Here is a 16052-nt window from a genome sequence, read left to right on the forward strand (position 1 = left end):
AGGCAACAACTAATAAGTTGTGGGAACAAGTTATGAAGTTGTCGCCACAAGTTTCTATGCTGAGGCCTAAACTTAATAAGTTGTTTCCAAAAGTTATTTTGTTGAAGGAATAACTTAATAAGTTAAATGAACAAATTACTAAGGTGTGGCCACAACTAAATACGTTTTGGGAACAAGTTATAAAGTTGTGGCCACATGTTACTAAGCTGAGGTCTCAAATTAATAAGTTGTGGGGACAACGTACTTAGTTGTTTCCATAAGTTTTTTTAAAAGTTGTTTCGACAATTTATTAAGTTGAAGCCACAAGTTATGATATTGTTCCATAACTTTATAAGTTGTTCCCACAAGTTACTAAGTTGAGGCCACACAATGAATAAAGAATTGCGGTTGTTATATCTGTTCCACCGTGTAAAACATAATAAAACACGCATTGCTTTGCTATATCTAATGGAAAACAGTGCAATAATTTATTCTATTGAAACAAAATCTATTACAATAAGCTGTCCAATTTGCCGAAAAATTACATAAATGCAAGTCTAAATGACGAAGATACATTTTACAGCAGATTTATTAACTTAACGTCAAATTAATTCCATACAAACATGCTCCATCATGAGACACTTTTTAAAATGTTTAAAATAATCTTTATTTGATTTTGTGCAAGAAATGTATAACAAAAATACGTCTCCTGAAAACTTGTGTTCATGTAGGTTCGACATTTTAAACTGGGACCATTGTTATGTGTTCTTACTAGTTTATTATTTAAATCGTTGTTGATTCGACAATAAAATATATATGAAACGTATTTGTCTTCAGATTGCAAGTAAATAAATAATTAAATAAATAAAGGTTCACTACCCCTGTGAAATGGACAGGCAAAACATGGTTAACCGTTTTTCAACATAGTTGACCATGTATAAAAAATGACCGACCATGTAAACAAAACAATGCTTGACCTTAACATGACAATGATTTATCCATGGTAAAGAATGTTAGATATATCATGACATTGGTTTATTTACGTTACGGCAATTATAACTATATCAATTGTAATATGATAATTTGAAAACCTGAAAAAATACGTCTCGTAGCATGGTCAGTATTGACTCAAATCATTGCCAATCTTAGTAAAAAGAGACCTGATAGTCAAGTAACAATTTTGAAACATTGCTTGTAATGTTTCTACCATGTTTAATCATGGTAAAACAATATTCTAGCGGTGTATTTTAACACGAGTAACCATAATCGCTACAGTCAGATCATTGTTAAATCATTGTTACTCAAGTTTAAATCCTACCAAAGTCAAACTGTTTAGTCAAATGTGTTTGTGCGACAAATAAGATGCTTGCTTACATCTCACATGGGTATTGTACAAAATAAAACCATTGATAATGTCTGGCTATGTTCAAAATAGAATAACGTAAGTAATATTTATCACACTTGTATATAAAAGCACACACGAGACTGTAATACGTGAAGTTAATAACGTCATCAATATGATATATGATTATCGACTTAGTATTGATTTCCGTCTAAGGTTGATATAAAGTCATGCGACGACATTGACGAATTGTTTGCAGTCTTGTAAGCTCTAAGGTCTACCGTCTTGCCGTCATCTTTAACATTAAGTTCCTGATCCTGTGTCTCATATTTAGGGCTTTCTAGGTGGTTTCCCACCATCAACTGGTACAGGAAAGTTCCCACTAGCGAGCCACCGAAACCACCCAACGGCGGAATCCATGCCCAGTTATCATTGGCTCTGTAATCAGACGAATAAAAGCGTTGTGTTTAATTACTCTAACCGAAACGTTTTAATGTGCATAACAATTGTTATTTTAAAAACACTCATTTAGATGATAGACATATTGAGTTTAAGATTAAACAATCAATAATTATGACATACGTAAAAACTTGCGGCCCATAAAAGACAGCCACAAAAACTCGTCCAGAAAGGTCCAAAGCTGTGTTTATGGCTGCTCCTGTCTGTAGGCCAAATGTCATGAGGATGCCAAAGAGCATGGGTGCAAAAATAAGGGGTATCATGTTCTTGTTTACCCCAGCATTATTTGGATCAGTGATCGCTGCTATTGATCCAGTAAGCAATGCAGTTCCGATAACCTACAATATATCAACATCTAAACCACCCTCTTCGCAAAAATTGCATAGGGTTCTAATTGTTTAACACCTAGAGAGACATCAAATTTGGCGTATATATATAGATGGCTGAGTCTGATTTACCTATTGATATTTTACCGCAACGATTATCGGCGGATATGCAGACGAATACGTTTGGTGCAAGTACTGTTCACCATGTGATCAAACACTACAGTATGAACACGCGTATAAGCACTATGCATGTACTTGATTTGACTGAATTTTCTGATCACTGCCGAATTGAATTTCCTTCATTTTTTGATAAATGTACATCAACAAATAAAGGGCACAGCTTTATACAGATATATTTGAAACACCATAATATATATTTTTTAAATACCTTAGAAGATAAAAGACAAATTTTCGACGAAATAACAAATACATTGCTCTCGGACCGTGACAATATTGATAACTGTATAGATGCTTTATCAAATACTATTTTGATATCTCTTTTCAACTTATCCGTTTACGCAGGCGGTAACCAGCGTAAAATTGAGTATGTGAAGAAACAATTGTGATTTAACAAAGAATGTAAAATAAACAAAAACGAGTTTTATGTAAACGGATTTATAAACGCTATCCCTGTGACGTTCACAATATTAGATTTTTAAAATACAGAAATAAATATTGCCGGGTTAAAAGGGAGACAAAACGTACATATTTTAATTAAGAAAGGCATACATTAGCTAAGCTGAGCATAAAAAATCAATCCAAATCATTTTTACAATATATAATTAAATAAAAAAAGTTTCAAACAGTAATGACATCCATTTTGATCATTTTGTAAACCATATAGTACATTTACTGTAGAAGAAGTAAGAAAAACAATAAAGAGTAATACAAGTTGTGAATTGTTAAGCAATGTAGCCGATTTTTTGTATTGGTTCTAATGATTTTATCTCACCTTACCATTATACAATTGTAAATTACATTTTCAATCGAGAAATTTATCCAGATTCTTGGTGTAAAGGTGTGAACAAACCAATTAAAAAAAATGTTACAAGAAAGAGCTTTCCAATTATATAGGAATCACTCTTGTTAATATAATTTGTATAATATTTTCATTATGTCTACGAAACAGAATCAACTGCTGGTGTAAGGGAGAAAATATATGTTTTCCTTTTCAATTAGGTTTTAAAGAAAACCTTGTACAGCCGATTGTTTGTTATCTTACATAGCATAATACAAATTTTCTTTTGAAGAAACAAAAGTTGTATTGCGCTGTTATTGATTATGAAAACGCTTTTTAGAGGAATCCATGAAGCATTATGGATAGAATTATTAAATCAGGTTTGAATTGCAAAATGATAAGAATGATAAAAAGTATATATGGACATGTTAACTCTTGTATAAAAACACCCAGGATATGTCATACGCCAACTTCTTTGACGCCTCTTTTCGTGTTAAACAATGAGAACCCTTGTCGCCTCTTCGTTTTAGTTTATAAAAATGATATTAAAGATTGTATTACTACTCAACATTTTACTACAAAAAATGATTTGCATTTGTAACCTGTTATAGGATTTTATTTGCAGATGATATTGTATTATTTACTACTAACCCAGTAAGCCTTCGGAAAAAACTTCACAATGTATACATTTTTTCTTCTGAATCGGGTCTTAAAATTAATGTAAATAATACGAAAGAGGCATATTTGTAAAACGGAAAAGCAGGTGCAACTACACATGGTCTATACATAACGAGTGCCTTGAAATTGTCGAGAGTATGGGTATTATATTCCTCTTAATAGGAAATATGTTTAATTCTGTAAAATTATAAAATGAACATGCATTTAAAGCAAATAATCATCTTGTATCTATTTTTGGCCGTATCAAATTAGATGTCAAAACCAACCTAGCTCTATTTGACCACCAATTATTCTGAACGGTTCTGAAGTCTGGCGAATTTATGATAACTCTGATAATAATAAATTGCATAACACATTTTGAAAAAAAAAAGATTTTTGTAAAACAATTTACTTCTAACTTTGCTGTATCAATTAGTTAGATTCCCCCTAGCCGTTCTTTGTAAAATAAGAGCTTTGCGTTTTTTATGAAAGTTGTTAATAACCATAATTCTTTTTATACCAAGTTGAATAAAACAAGTTGGAACAGATGAATGCTTTAACCGATGTCAATTGAGCGAAACATAAAATATGGTGTCATGCTTTGAAGTTAACTTTAGAAAACCTTGGCTTGAGTTATATGCTTTATACAACCGATTTCACTTGCTAAACTGCTTATAGATAAACTTAAGAATTAATTTAAACCATTTATGCCTAGCGTGTAGAAAAAAATGCCTTGGTAAACAGCGTAGACCCAGATGAGATGCCGCATTATGCGGCGTCTTATCTGGGTCTGCGCTGTTTGCTTAAAGGAATTTCTGTAAGAAATATTCTAAATATAGAAATAAATATACTAGACATCCCTAATTTTGGAAATGAATTGATCCAATTTAGAAGGATGGGAGAGTCTACTAGGCATAACTGGGTTAAAGACCAATTTGCTTAGTGGAGTGATACTTTCTCATCACAGTCCAAACGGAAGTCGAATTTAATTTTTAAAAAGCTTCGAATATAAAACAATACCTGAATTGTATGTTTAATGAAAAGTAAAGAATCCAAAATGAGCCAATTTCGATAATGATCTCTTTGCCTTCAAATATAAGTTGTTGGATGTAGAAGGTTGTCCCAAATAGACCCTACGTGTCAACTCTGGAACCAGACCGTACGTGTCAACTCTGGAACAAGACCGTACGTATCAACTCTGGAACCAGACCGTACGTGTCAACTCTGGAACCAGAATGTTGTCCCAAATAGACCGTACGTGTCAACTCTGGAACCAGACCGTACGTGTCAACTCTGGAACCAGACCGTACGTGTCAACTCTGTAACCAGAATGTTGTCCCAAATAGACCGAACGTGTCAACTCTGGAACCAGACCGTACGTGTCAACTCTGGAACAAGACCGTACGTGTCAACTCTGGAACCAGAATGTTGTCCCAAATAGACCGCAAGTGTCAACTCTGGAACCAGACCGTACGTGTCAACTCTGGAACCAGACCGTACGTATCAACTCTGGACCCAGAATGTTGTCCCAAATAGACCGTACGTGTCAACTCTGGAATCAGACCGTACGTGTTAACTCTGGAACCAGACCATACGTGTCAACTCTGGAACCAGAATGTTGTCCCAAATAGACCGTACGTGTCAACTCTGGAACCAGACCGTACGTGTCAACTCTGGAACCAGACCGTACGTGTCAACTCTAAAACCAGAATGTTGTCCCAAATAGACCGTACGTGTCAACTCTGGAACCAGACCGTACGTGTAAACTCTGGAACCAGACCGTACGTGTCAACTCTGGAACTAGAATATTGTCCCAAATAGACCGTACGTGTCAACTCTGGAACCAGACCGTACGTGTCAGCTCTGGAACCAGACCGTACGTGTCAACTCTGGAACCAGAATGTTGTCCCAAATAGACCGTACGTGTCAACTCTGGAACCAGACCGTACGTGTCAACTCTGGAACAAGAATGTTTTTGAATCCGAATTGTACTTTAAATTATGTTGTCCATTATATAATGATTTACATATAAAATATAATATACCGACATCATTACCTGCCATAACTTAATACATATCAATGATGTTTTGTTCTTATGTTGTTAAGCACAAAATCATTGCAAAATGTTTGGTCGAAGCGTTTAAACTTAGAGGTGAGACTAGTTGTTGTATAATTGCATGTTATTAAACATAATTGTATTTACAATTCACATATATTATTTGGCATGATTGTCATATTTGCTCATCTTTAATTTGTATTATTTATGATTCACTGTCTTAGTCATATTTCTGTATATTATGTACTTGGCCAACAGCAGAATGCCGAATTGCCAATAAACTTTGAAGCTATTATTTTTAAACATAATTCTTTTTACTAATAGTGGCACTGAGTAAAATCACTTTCTGCTTTCCTTGCTCTTTATCTCTTATATTACTTACCACATCAAAGAAGCCGGTCGTATGAGAAATGGATGCATGAGGAAAGGATGTGAACAGTGGGGCAGTGGCATATTGACCCGATATTGTGTGGACTCCTCCGTCGAATTTATTGATTAAATCTACAAACAAAATATTCGAACCATATTCATGACTATTAGGTACTGTCGTATTGTTTGTAGTGCATTTACTTTTCAAATCAACCGATAAAGGCTGTATTATATTTATAGTGATTACAACAATAACAAAACAGTACACATCTTAAAGTGGTTTAAGTTCGGTGAACATTTTCCTAATTTTAGGCGATGTTACTGGAAACAAGCGACATTACATTTTACTTTAATTAATTATCTAATGTCCAATAAATTGTTAACTTCAATATAATTCAAGTCATCCGAGAAGGAATATATTATATTTATATATTGATAAAACAATAACAACACAGAATAAGTCTCAATTATGTTTCATAGTTCGGTGAACCTTTACTTCGGTAGTTTTAATGTAAAACTGAAATTTAAATGAATAATTTACCTCCGTAAGCGTAAAACGTGACAAGGGCAGCAAGGAAGGCACCGATAAACTCGGCGATTATATAGACAGGAAGCTTCCGCCATTTAAATTTTCCAAGAAGACAGAACATAATTGAGACGTTTGGATTTGCACTCCCTCCTGGAAAACAAAAAAGCCGTTTTTTATTTATGAGACAAAAACCTGAAATATCACTTTTTTCTTATTCTATTAGAATTTATTTTAAATATAATAATGAAAGTAATATATTGATATGTTGCAATTTCATAATGTCAAATAATTGGCATTTTAAGTTAAGATTAAACTGAATAGAACCATAAAAAAACGTTTTTTGTTTCGATTAAATATACCTGTATGTTTTGACGATTCTCTGTTAAATTTCTATATGTTTGTTGCTTAAACAACTGAGTAAAATGTTGCGCAAAAACGATCGGTTTAATTGACATCAGTCCTTTGATGATTACCTGCGGCTCCCATGCCCGCATACACAGCTATGGTCAGCCCGACAGCCGCCGCACAAGCCTTTCCCGTTGCCGAGCTGGCCCAACCTTCCGACAACAGAAACTGTGCACCAGATGCATAGACAAACAGCTGGAAGATACGGACGGAATACTCTTACAACCCAAATTTTTATATTGTTTTCTCATGCAGTTTTACATGTGTAGCAGCCAAACGTTTGAAATATTAACCATTTACGAAATCAATAATAATAAAGAGTCAGCCTGTTCCATAATATATTTATTCCATTATATACATTGTAAACAATATCAAATGTTTTTCTTTAGAGTTATATCTTCACTTGCAGTTGTAAACGATTATTGATAGTGTATAATCTATGACATGAGATCTAAGCAAGATTTAATATAATGTTCCTGTAACACCTCTTTGTAAATATATAAAGTTTTTGCAAACCGCAAGAATGAACGTGCTGAGAATTTCTGACAGCGCCTCGGTTACCCATCTGGTCTTAATCTTTCCAAGACTCTGAATGGTTAAGCCTCGCATGGTGCTTTTTCTGGAATATAAGAGCCTTGTAATGGGAAAAGGCTCGTATGCTATATGCGGCAAACATAGCTTGCGACATGCACGCGCATTTGCTGGACAGATGCTTCATTGGCAGCTAATGACACCACAAAATGTTGCGTGGAGAGACTTTATAGCGGACATGTTAGCAGATTGCTCCTCACCAGACTTGGCAAATGTGAAGGCTAGTCAAGAGTAACGCTTACCGCACAAACGACCTATTTTTGTCGCGCCTCAAACGTCTATCAGAGAACTTCACTTGTAATGTAATGTTCTCACCGTACTATGTAATAATAACTTAATGATAATTATTCAATAAAATTATAGTTAATATAAAGTTTTCTCTATGTCGTGTTTTATGATGATGCATTAGGTTAAACAACTGTTGCAATTAAAAATGAATTAATGTTTATACAAACATGAACGTCTGAAATCGACATCCGATGACAGTAACACGACTCGACTGTTCAAAGTATTTTGGAAATAATAATGATAATAATTAAATAATAATAATAATTATTATTATTATTATTTTATTATGATTATTATTACTATTATTATTATTATTACTATATTTTTATTATTAATCGTTCGCTTCTTGCCTTCCATTCTAAAATAATATTTAAAAACAAATCATATTAATAATACTTGATCATCTGTACAAGCAGCCATTTTATTGCAATCAATTATATAAATTTATTACTAAACAACACCCACAAATTGTATACCTCATCTTATTCAGGAGAGGTTCGTGTCGTTCACTGTCACAATTATCCACGGGCAAACACCGACTGCGAACTATTAGGCGATAGCTTCAACTGGCCCTCATTTATGTTCGCCCATCGCTCGACAATTTCCGTAAGCAAAAGAGGAAAAACGATGACATGCATTAAAAAAAAATGCTGCGGTCAAGGCAATCACTTTCACACGGAAATGCACGAGGGCCAGATAAAAGCTATCGTTTAATACAGATGTACACACATATAACATCCACATGCAACTAATTGGTATTCATCACACTGCCTATCACGCTGACGGCTCTTATATGACATCTCTTAACTTTATTGAAGCATGCGATTTAGTGTATGCACCTGTTTATAGATACTTTTTTATGTAATGACTCGAACCATTTCTAGATTTAAGTAGGTTTAATGATAACTAAAACTCAAATCTACATAATAATGTGCTTTTTAGGGGTTGAAATAATAATACTGCATATAAAACAATTACAAAATGTAATGGTAAAGAAATATAAAACCTTGCTATTGCAGTAAATTGCAAGCACTAAATGATACCAATTTAAAACACTTACGAACTTTTTATCCAATATATTACAAAATAATGCATATATACTATGCACAAACTGGTAATCGTAGCAAAAAAACTAGAAATGGACCGGCCGCGACCGACGTGTATCCCCACGCCTCAACTTCTGACCCAGTAGTCAGATCAAAATTCCAAATAGTGTACTGTTGCACATATACTCATAGCTACCATGTGTTTAAGTTTCAAGGTTCTAGTGCTAATAGTATAGGAGGAGATAGTGGCCAGGACGGACGGACAGACGGCGGAGATAATCACTCCATTCCCCCGCTCCAAATCGGAGTGTGGGGATAATTACCTTAAAAACACTGCATATTTTTGTTACTTAAATAAAACAAAAAAAACAAGCTACAAACCTTTGTGTATTTGTTTCAATTCCACTTTAAGGTAAGGTTCCTTAACACTTCATTAAATACCTGCAATATAATTGACAGTCAGACAGTGATTATAAAATCGCGTCAATGACTGTGTTGCGATGTTAAAGGGGCCTTTTTTACAGATTAAGGCATGTTTTGAAGTTTGTCGTTAAATGCTTTATATTGATAAATGTAAACATTGGATCTTAAAAGCTCCAGTAAAAAAAAAACAAGAATAAAATTTAAAAAAGGAAAAAAAAGTAGCCGGTACCAGGGCTCGAACCAGTGATCGCCGGAGTCCTGGAGTTAGTCTGAAGTAAAAACGTATTAGTCCCCTCGGCTATTCCGCCGAATGTACACGGTATTTTATACCTTATATAAGAATCTTCGTAGTTTCGTAAATTTAAACGACAACAACAGAATTCTCCAAATTATTCAATCGTTTCGCGTTGCAACGCTTTATAATTTTTAGGTTTTCAAATCGTCAAAAGATACATATAATCGCTATATTAGACTATGGTAAATGTTCAGTAATACTGTTTCCTCACAAATATCATAACTAAAACGAAAATTTTCGAATCTGAAACAACTTTGTTCAATTTTGTCAATTTACCAAACCGTGAAAAGATCCCTATAATAGTGGACTTAAAACACATAGCTGATAAAATGACTGTTTCTAAATACATTCTAAATTCATTGCTGATTAAATGCCTCTGTTTCTACCTGATTAAATGCCCCTGTTTCTACCTGATTAAATGCCTCTGTTTCTACCTGATTAAATGCCTCTGCTTCTACTTGATTAAATGCCTCTGTTTCTGCCGGTTAATGGGCATATATACGTATCAAAATTTCTCTTGCACAATTATGACAAGTTACAAAGTCTACTACCTCTACAACTTGTGAGTTTCAATATCAGTTGAATGAACTTCGTCTGATTATATCATATATACGTGCTTATATTTACATTATGGTGTTGAACACATTTGATTTAAGTTATTTGGAACATTATAGTTATACTGTCCACTATGCAGATTATATACTTTGCAGCACACATAACAAAGTGACACGTTTTATGAGAGAATGAGTCATTAATATCATCGACATTGACGTCATTGACGGTATTAACATGTCACACAAAATAATAAAGTTTATCTTACAAATTAAGGGAAAGAACATAAGGGAACCTACACGCTTTTATTAAGGAAAAAAGGCCAATCATACATATCAAGTTAAAAGTTCATAGCAATAATTCTGACCTTGCATACAGTAATACTGTTAATGTCCGACTTCATTGTACTGGTATGCCGCAAACTTCGTCTTCTTCAGGTCTAATGACAAATTAAATTAGTGGAGTAAGAAAGGGTTATTTTATGTTCAATTTATTCAATGCATATGCAACTTAAATATTATAAAACGTAGCTTTCGTAAATAATTATTGAAATATTAAGAACGAACTTAACACAATTATGAAGTTCTAATCGATAGAGTATGATACATGAAAAAAACAAACCAACCTTTATCCAAATACCTTAGTTTTTAAATCGACCAATCAATATCGTGGAGAAAAGATATACGACGCGAATACACGTTTAATACAGTTTTATCAATTTTAACATTACACTCAAAATATATGATTATTAAAGTTTGCATATGGATTGTTGTGCTTCTAAATTAATAGCGCCGTTGTCTAAACGATACCGACTCAATAAACGTGGGGGGGGGGGGGGGTCAACATTATCAGTCTGCACTGGTTTACTTTTTGGTTCAAACGAGTGCAAAAATTGTAAATAAAACTAGTACGTAAACAGAAAACAAAGGGACCAAAAACATATTAAAAAGCAATATTTGATATCAAAATATTAAGCTTAACATAAACTGAATGCGAGATTATACGATTTTGTCAAATATTTATTAATTTATATAAAATTTGTAAAAAAAAACACTAATTAAACATAAATTTTAATATAAATTATAATAAAAGTTAAGAAGAACATGTGTCGAAAAATGCGAAATAAGCCAGATATTTAATTCTGAAATCGAAAAAGGCTGAACAGTCGAATTCGCCACTAGGCATAAATGGGTAAATGAACTATTGCTGGTCATCATTCAATTATGAAAAGATCGTTCGTCAAATATGTGTCGATGGGAACAGGTAATCCTGACATTGATGTTGGCTTTATGACTCTTCATAATACATTGAGTTATGTATAGTAACAGATTGACGTCACTCGCGGGTCGTTGCTCGGTCGTTACTCAGTCGCTTCTCGTTTACTCTGGTCCGATACATAGAGAATAACGTTACTTTCGCTGTCGTTTTGGAAAAGAAGCATGTTAACCCATTTATGCCTAGTGGACTCTCCCATCCTTCTAAATTGGATCAATTTATTTAAAAAATTAGGGATGTCTAGAATATTTATTTCTTTATTCAGAATATTTCTAACAGAAAATCTTTCAAGCAAACAGTGCAGACCCTGATGAGACGACGCATCATGCGGCGTCTCATCTGGGTCTACGTTGTATGCCAAGGCCTTTTTCTAGACGCTAGGCATAAATGGGCTTATGCGGTTGTTGTTTTGAAAAAGAAGTAGGTTAAGCTTAGAAAAATCAAATAACGGCCAGCTTGTCGATCCATTTTGTTATAATCTTGTGAAGCTGGTTCATAACAAAACGATTGGGCCCAAAACTTTCGTTTTGTTTATTCTACGTGCTTGTCGTTTTACGTTTACGAGTTTTTTTTAAGGTATGGTTCAAGGTACAAAAAATGAGAGTGAAAACAACAACTCAACTGTTAGAATACGTATCGTTTAGCCAGGTGTAAATGGGTAAACAAGTGTGTAAAAAACTAATTAATTAAACAACATGCAAACCGAACGATTTTTGTCTTTTGTACATTGGCATTGTTTTATGGTGATGTATTGATACTTAAATGTTATATTTTTCATAAGCAAATGGCAGCACAAAACAAGTGTTTTTATGTAATTAAAGATTTAGACTCCAGTCTATTGACCACAAAAGGAAAATCAATAAGTTTATACAAACATGTCGTAAAATATCGTATTTAGTGCTACTTAAGTTAGAATACATAATTGGTTCACGTGATCGTTCAAAATCACGATGGCCAGTGCCTTCTTACTGCTTTCTCGAGCCTATTTCGCCAGGAGTTTTGTAGACGGTGAGAGTGTCTTCGAAGCTCTGCCCTTTTGTTAAACAACACAAGCACGGTAAATAAGAGACAAAAGATTTATAAAAATAAGCACACATTTTTAACAGTAAAATAATTTTGTTAGAGACCCAAATAATGGTTGTATGGTTTAATTGCAATTTAAAAATACCGAATAATAACAATTACAAACTAAATTGACACTTCAATAGAATAAACATACACATTTAAAACATTTTAAGTCAACATCATTTATTTCAACATCGATAACAAGCTCGGAACACGAATAATACAATCGGTTTCGGCAAATTGCAGTTAGAGTGGTTTGCATTTTAATTCAGTTATCAAAAAGATAAATTGGACGATTTGTTGTGATTCTTTATTATATAAATGCTAAACGAATGTTTATTTAAATATTTTTGATTTTAAGCAAAACAACGTTCAATACTCAATCAAAGCTGTCCGTAGATAGTATGCCTTAATGATCCAAAACATAAAAAGAATATGTTACTTTCTTGATTTTCTTGAAGTTGCTAAAAAACAAAACAAATAATGACTGTTTTTATATCAGAAAATGTTCACAATTTTGAACAATTACAATAAAGAGGTTGCCATTTTGTAAATGGCGTCCGCCTAGCGACCGGAAGGTCACTGGTTCGATCATCACTATGAGAGCGACCCATTTATGCCTAGCGTCTCTGGTATACGCACCAAGCACTAGTTGTAGTCGCATGACACGTACTGGAGAGCGCTTCAAATAAAAGGTACTTTAAATGCTATCAAGCTATCAAAGATTGTGCCGAGTTTTGAGAAAACTGGACTTAATGCTTGTGCGTAAAGTGTCGTCCAAGATTAGCCTGTGCAGTCCGCATAGGCTAAGCAGGGACGACACTTTCCGCTTTTATGACATTTTTCGTTTAAATGAAGTCTCTTCTTATCAATTTTTTAAGACTTAATGTAGTGCAATATGCTAATCAACTCATATACTTGCACATCAGCTTGTTTCATTAATTGTGTCATGACATGGTGCAATATAAACAAAGTGTTTTATGATTATAATGAAACGTGCATAAATTGGCCAGCAAATATCGTTTTATATAAAACCAGATATAATGAGAACTTTTAACTTTTGAAATCGTACAAAGCAAACGGAAGTAGCTGACAATAATAATCTAGAATATACATACAGCAACTTTCGTGTTAAAATGAAACACTGGTATTGTTGACACGGTGTGTCTTGCCCGTTGATAACCTATTTTGTACCATAAACATGTATTCTCGTTTGTTTACGTATTGAGACTTAAATCCATGACTATTCTTATGTATTATGATTGCAAGATAATGAGGCATAAGCCAGTTCTTACCAATCAACTGCCTAGCCCTGCGTTAGGCCACGACAATATACCTGCATATCTTCAATCTGCCACTTTCAGTTTCACTGACACATCATCTGGAGATATGTATTTACATGCAGTAATTTAGTTAACACATTAACAATTAACAATGTATTAAACACAATTACAAATATCGTTTTCACATAAATCCAGTGAGTATTGGATTAAAAATTATAATACCTATATTATTATCAAATTCAATATACAATATGATGTTATAAAACTTATTCAATGTCTATTGTCAACAAATTATAATTGCATAATTATATGTTTCTAGTGTAAAACCGAATTTGCTAATAATAAATGATTTCGGAAGAGCATCATACCGATTCTCTTAAACATATGGATCGTGCTCTGTGAAAAAGGGTTTCAATGCACGTGCGTTAAGTGTCGTCCCAGATAAGCTTGTTCAGTCCGCGGAGGCTAATCAGGGACGACACTTTCCGCTTTTATATTTATCGTTTCAAAGAAGTATCTTCTTAGCAAAAATCAAGTTTAGGCGAAAAGTGTTGTCCCTAATTAGCCTCTGCAGTCCGAACAGGCTAATCTTGGCAGACACTTTACACGCATTCATTAAAGGGACTGTCAACCACGACGACGACGAAAATAAAATTGTAAAATATCGCATTTTTTCAATTATCAGTTGATATTGATTAAAATATCACGACTGGTATATTACATTACTTGAAAAAAGTTGTTAAGTTTTTATATTTTCAGTATATTTGGTAATACATTTTACTGGGTATGTCTACCAGGTAATACCAGTTAACTATAAATAACGCCATTAGATTAATCATCATCGTCACATGGTAAACCCAGGAATGCAAATTGTGCATGCGTAGTGAATTGAATATATTTTATATATAAAATGATCAATCTACTTGCGTTATTTATAGTGTGTATATCGTTATGTCAGCTATTTTCGCGATGTACTTTTGATTTCACATCGCGAAATTTTATTACCGAATGTACTGAAAATATAAACTTTTTTCAAGTAATGTAATAAACCAGTCGTGATATCTTAATCAAATTGAATATAAACTAATAATTGTAAAAAATACGGTATTTTGTAACTTTTATATTCTTCGTCGTCGTGGTTGACAGTCCCTTTAAACCCACTTTTCACAGAGCGTGGCACATATTTATTGATTCAGAATTATACATGATAATAGTCATGTGTATATCAAACAATAAATAAGAAGACAAGCATCACGGTTCTTATTTTAGTTGTGTTCAATGCTAGAGTTACTACAGAAGGAAATGTTACATGGATAGTTAAGGATTTAATTATACGATCACAATGTTGTCGTATTGTTTTATACGTTTTAACCATATTTTTATAATATATTTATGGATGTCTTATTGTGAAATGATCTCGAAGAATTTACACCACGTGTACAGTTATTCTAAACCAGTAGTATATGCATAAGGAAGAAGTTCGTTTTGTCACACACCTATGTGGAATCAGGTGGAGAGGGTTTTATCCTTTATCCGAACCACTGTCTATATGTCAATGCGTTTTGTTTTCTGCAATGAAGCCTTGGACAACTGAAATAGATATGAGTCGCGTTCTGAGAAAACTGGGCTTAATGCATGTGCGTAAAGTGTCATCCTAGATTAGCCCGTGCAGTCCGCCTTAATTGGATTTTTGCTAAGAAGAGACTTCATTTAAACGAAAAATGTCAATAAAGAGGAAAGTGTCGTCCCTGATTAGCATGTGCGGACTGCACAGGCTAATCTGGGACGACACTTTACGCACATGCATTATGCCCAGTTTTATCAGAACGCGACTCATATGTGTTTTGTAAAGGTAATAGCCGAGCATCTCCAAATAGTGGATTGCTTAACCCATTAATGCCTAGTGGACTCTCCCATCCTTCTAAATTGAATCAATTTACTTCCAAAATTAGGGATGTCTTGTACATTTATTTCTATATTTATAATATTTCTTAACAGAAATTCCTTTCAGCAAACAGCGCTGACCATGACGAGAAGCCGCATCATGCGGCGTCTCATCTGGTCTACGCTGTCTGCCAAGGCCTTTTTTCTAGACGCTAGGCATAAATGGGTTAACGTCAATGAACACGATATTGTAGCGTTTTACCGATTGTG

At 33.8% G+C, this 16052-nt stretch overlaps 1 protein-coding gene and 1 long non-coding RNA gene across 3 annotated transcripts; both read right to left on the reverse strand.

The window, feature by feature from the left end:
* Nucleotides 1–445: 445 nt before the first annotated feature.
* On the reverse strand, nucleotides 446–10051 carry LOC127847726 (aquaporin-9-like). 2 transcript variants are annotated; one of them, XM_052379826.1, is made up of 8 exons: nucleotides 9658–10051; nucleotides 9387–9446; nucleotides 7597–7699; nucleotides 7149–7275; nucleotides 6688–6825; nucleotides 6160–6278; nucleotides 1904–2118; nucleotides 446–1759 (listed from the first exon to the last, which is right to left on the reverse strand). In XM_052379826.1, the coding sequence occupies exons 3-8, from the start codon at nucleotides 7687–7689 to the stop codon at nucleotides 1516–1518; spliced, it is 936 nt and encodes a 311-aa protein (XP_052235786.1). In that variant the 5' UTR covers nucleotides 7690–7699; nucleotides 9387–9446; nucleotides 9658–10051; the 3' UTR covers nucleotides 446–1515. The 2 variants fall into 2 exon arrangements, with proteins under 2 accessions (XP_052235786.1, XP_052235785.1); XM_052379825.1 differs by lacking the exons at nucleotides 9387–9446; nucleotides 9658–10051 and adding an exon at nucleotides 8436–9376.
* A 589-nt stretch (nucleotides 10052–10640) lies between these two features.
* LOC127847731 (uncharacterized) lies at nucleotides 10641–15493 on the reverse strand. The gene is made up of 5 exons (XR_008034143.1): nucleotides 15395–15493; nucleotides 13911–13996; nucleotides 13145–13297; nucleotides 12520–12583; nucleotides 10641–10714 (listed from the first exon to the last, which is right to left on the reverse strand). It is a non-coding gene; the product is annotated as an uncharacterized LOC127847731 (long non-coding RNA).
* Between the last annotated feature and the right edge of the window lie 559 nt (nucleotides 15494–16052).

Source organism: Dreissena polymorpha, chromosome 10 (genome assembly GCF_020536995.1).
Source record: "Dreissena polymorpha isolate Duluth1 chromosome 10, UMN_Dpol_1.0, whole genome shotgun sequence".
Classification (NCBI taxonomy): Eukaryota; Metazoa; Mollusca; class Bivalvia; order Myida; family Dreissenidae; genus Dreissena; species Dreissena polymorpha.

Coding starts and splice junctions, on each gene's coding strand:
- LOC127847726 (XM_052379825.1), bottom strand. Junction 6,279..6,687: donor CACGTTTTACGCTTACGGAG/GTAAATTATTCA, acceptor TTTTGTTTGTAG/ATTTAATCAATAAATTCGAC. Junction 1,760..1,903: donor TATGGGCCGCAAGTTTTTAC/GTATGTCATAAT, acceptor GTCTGATTACAG/AGCCAATGATAACTGGGCAT.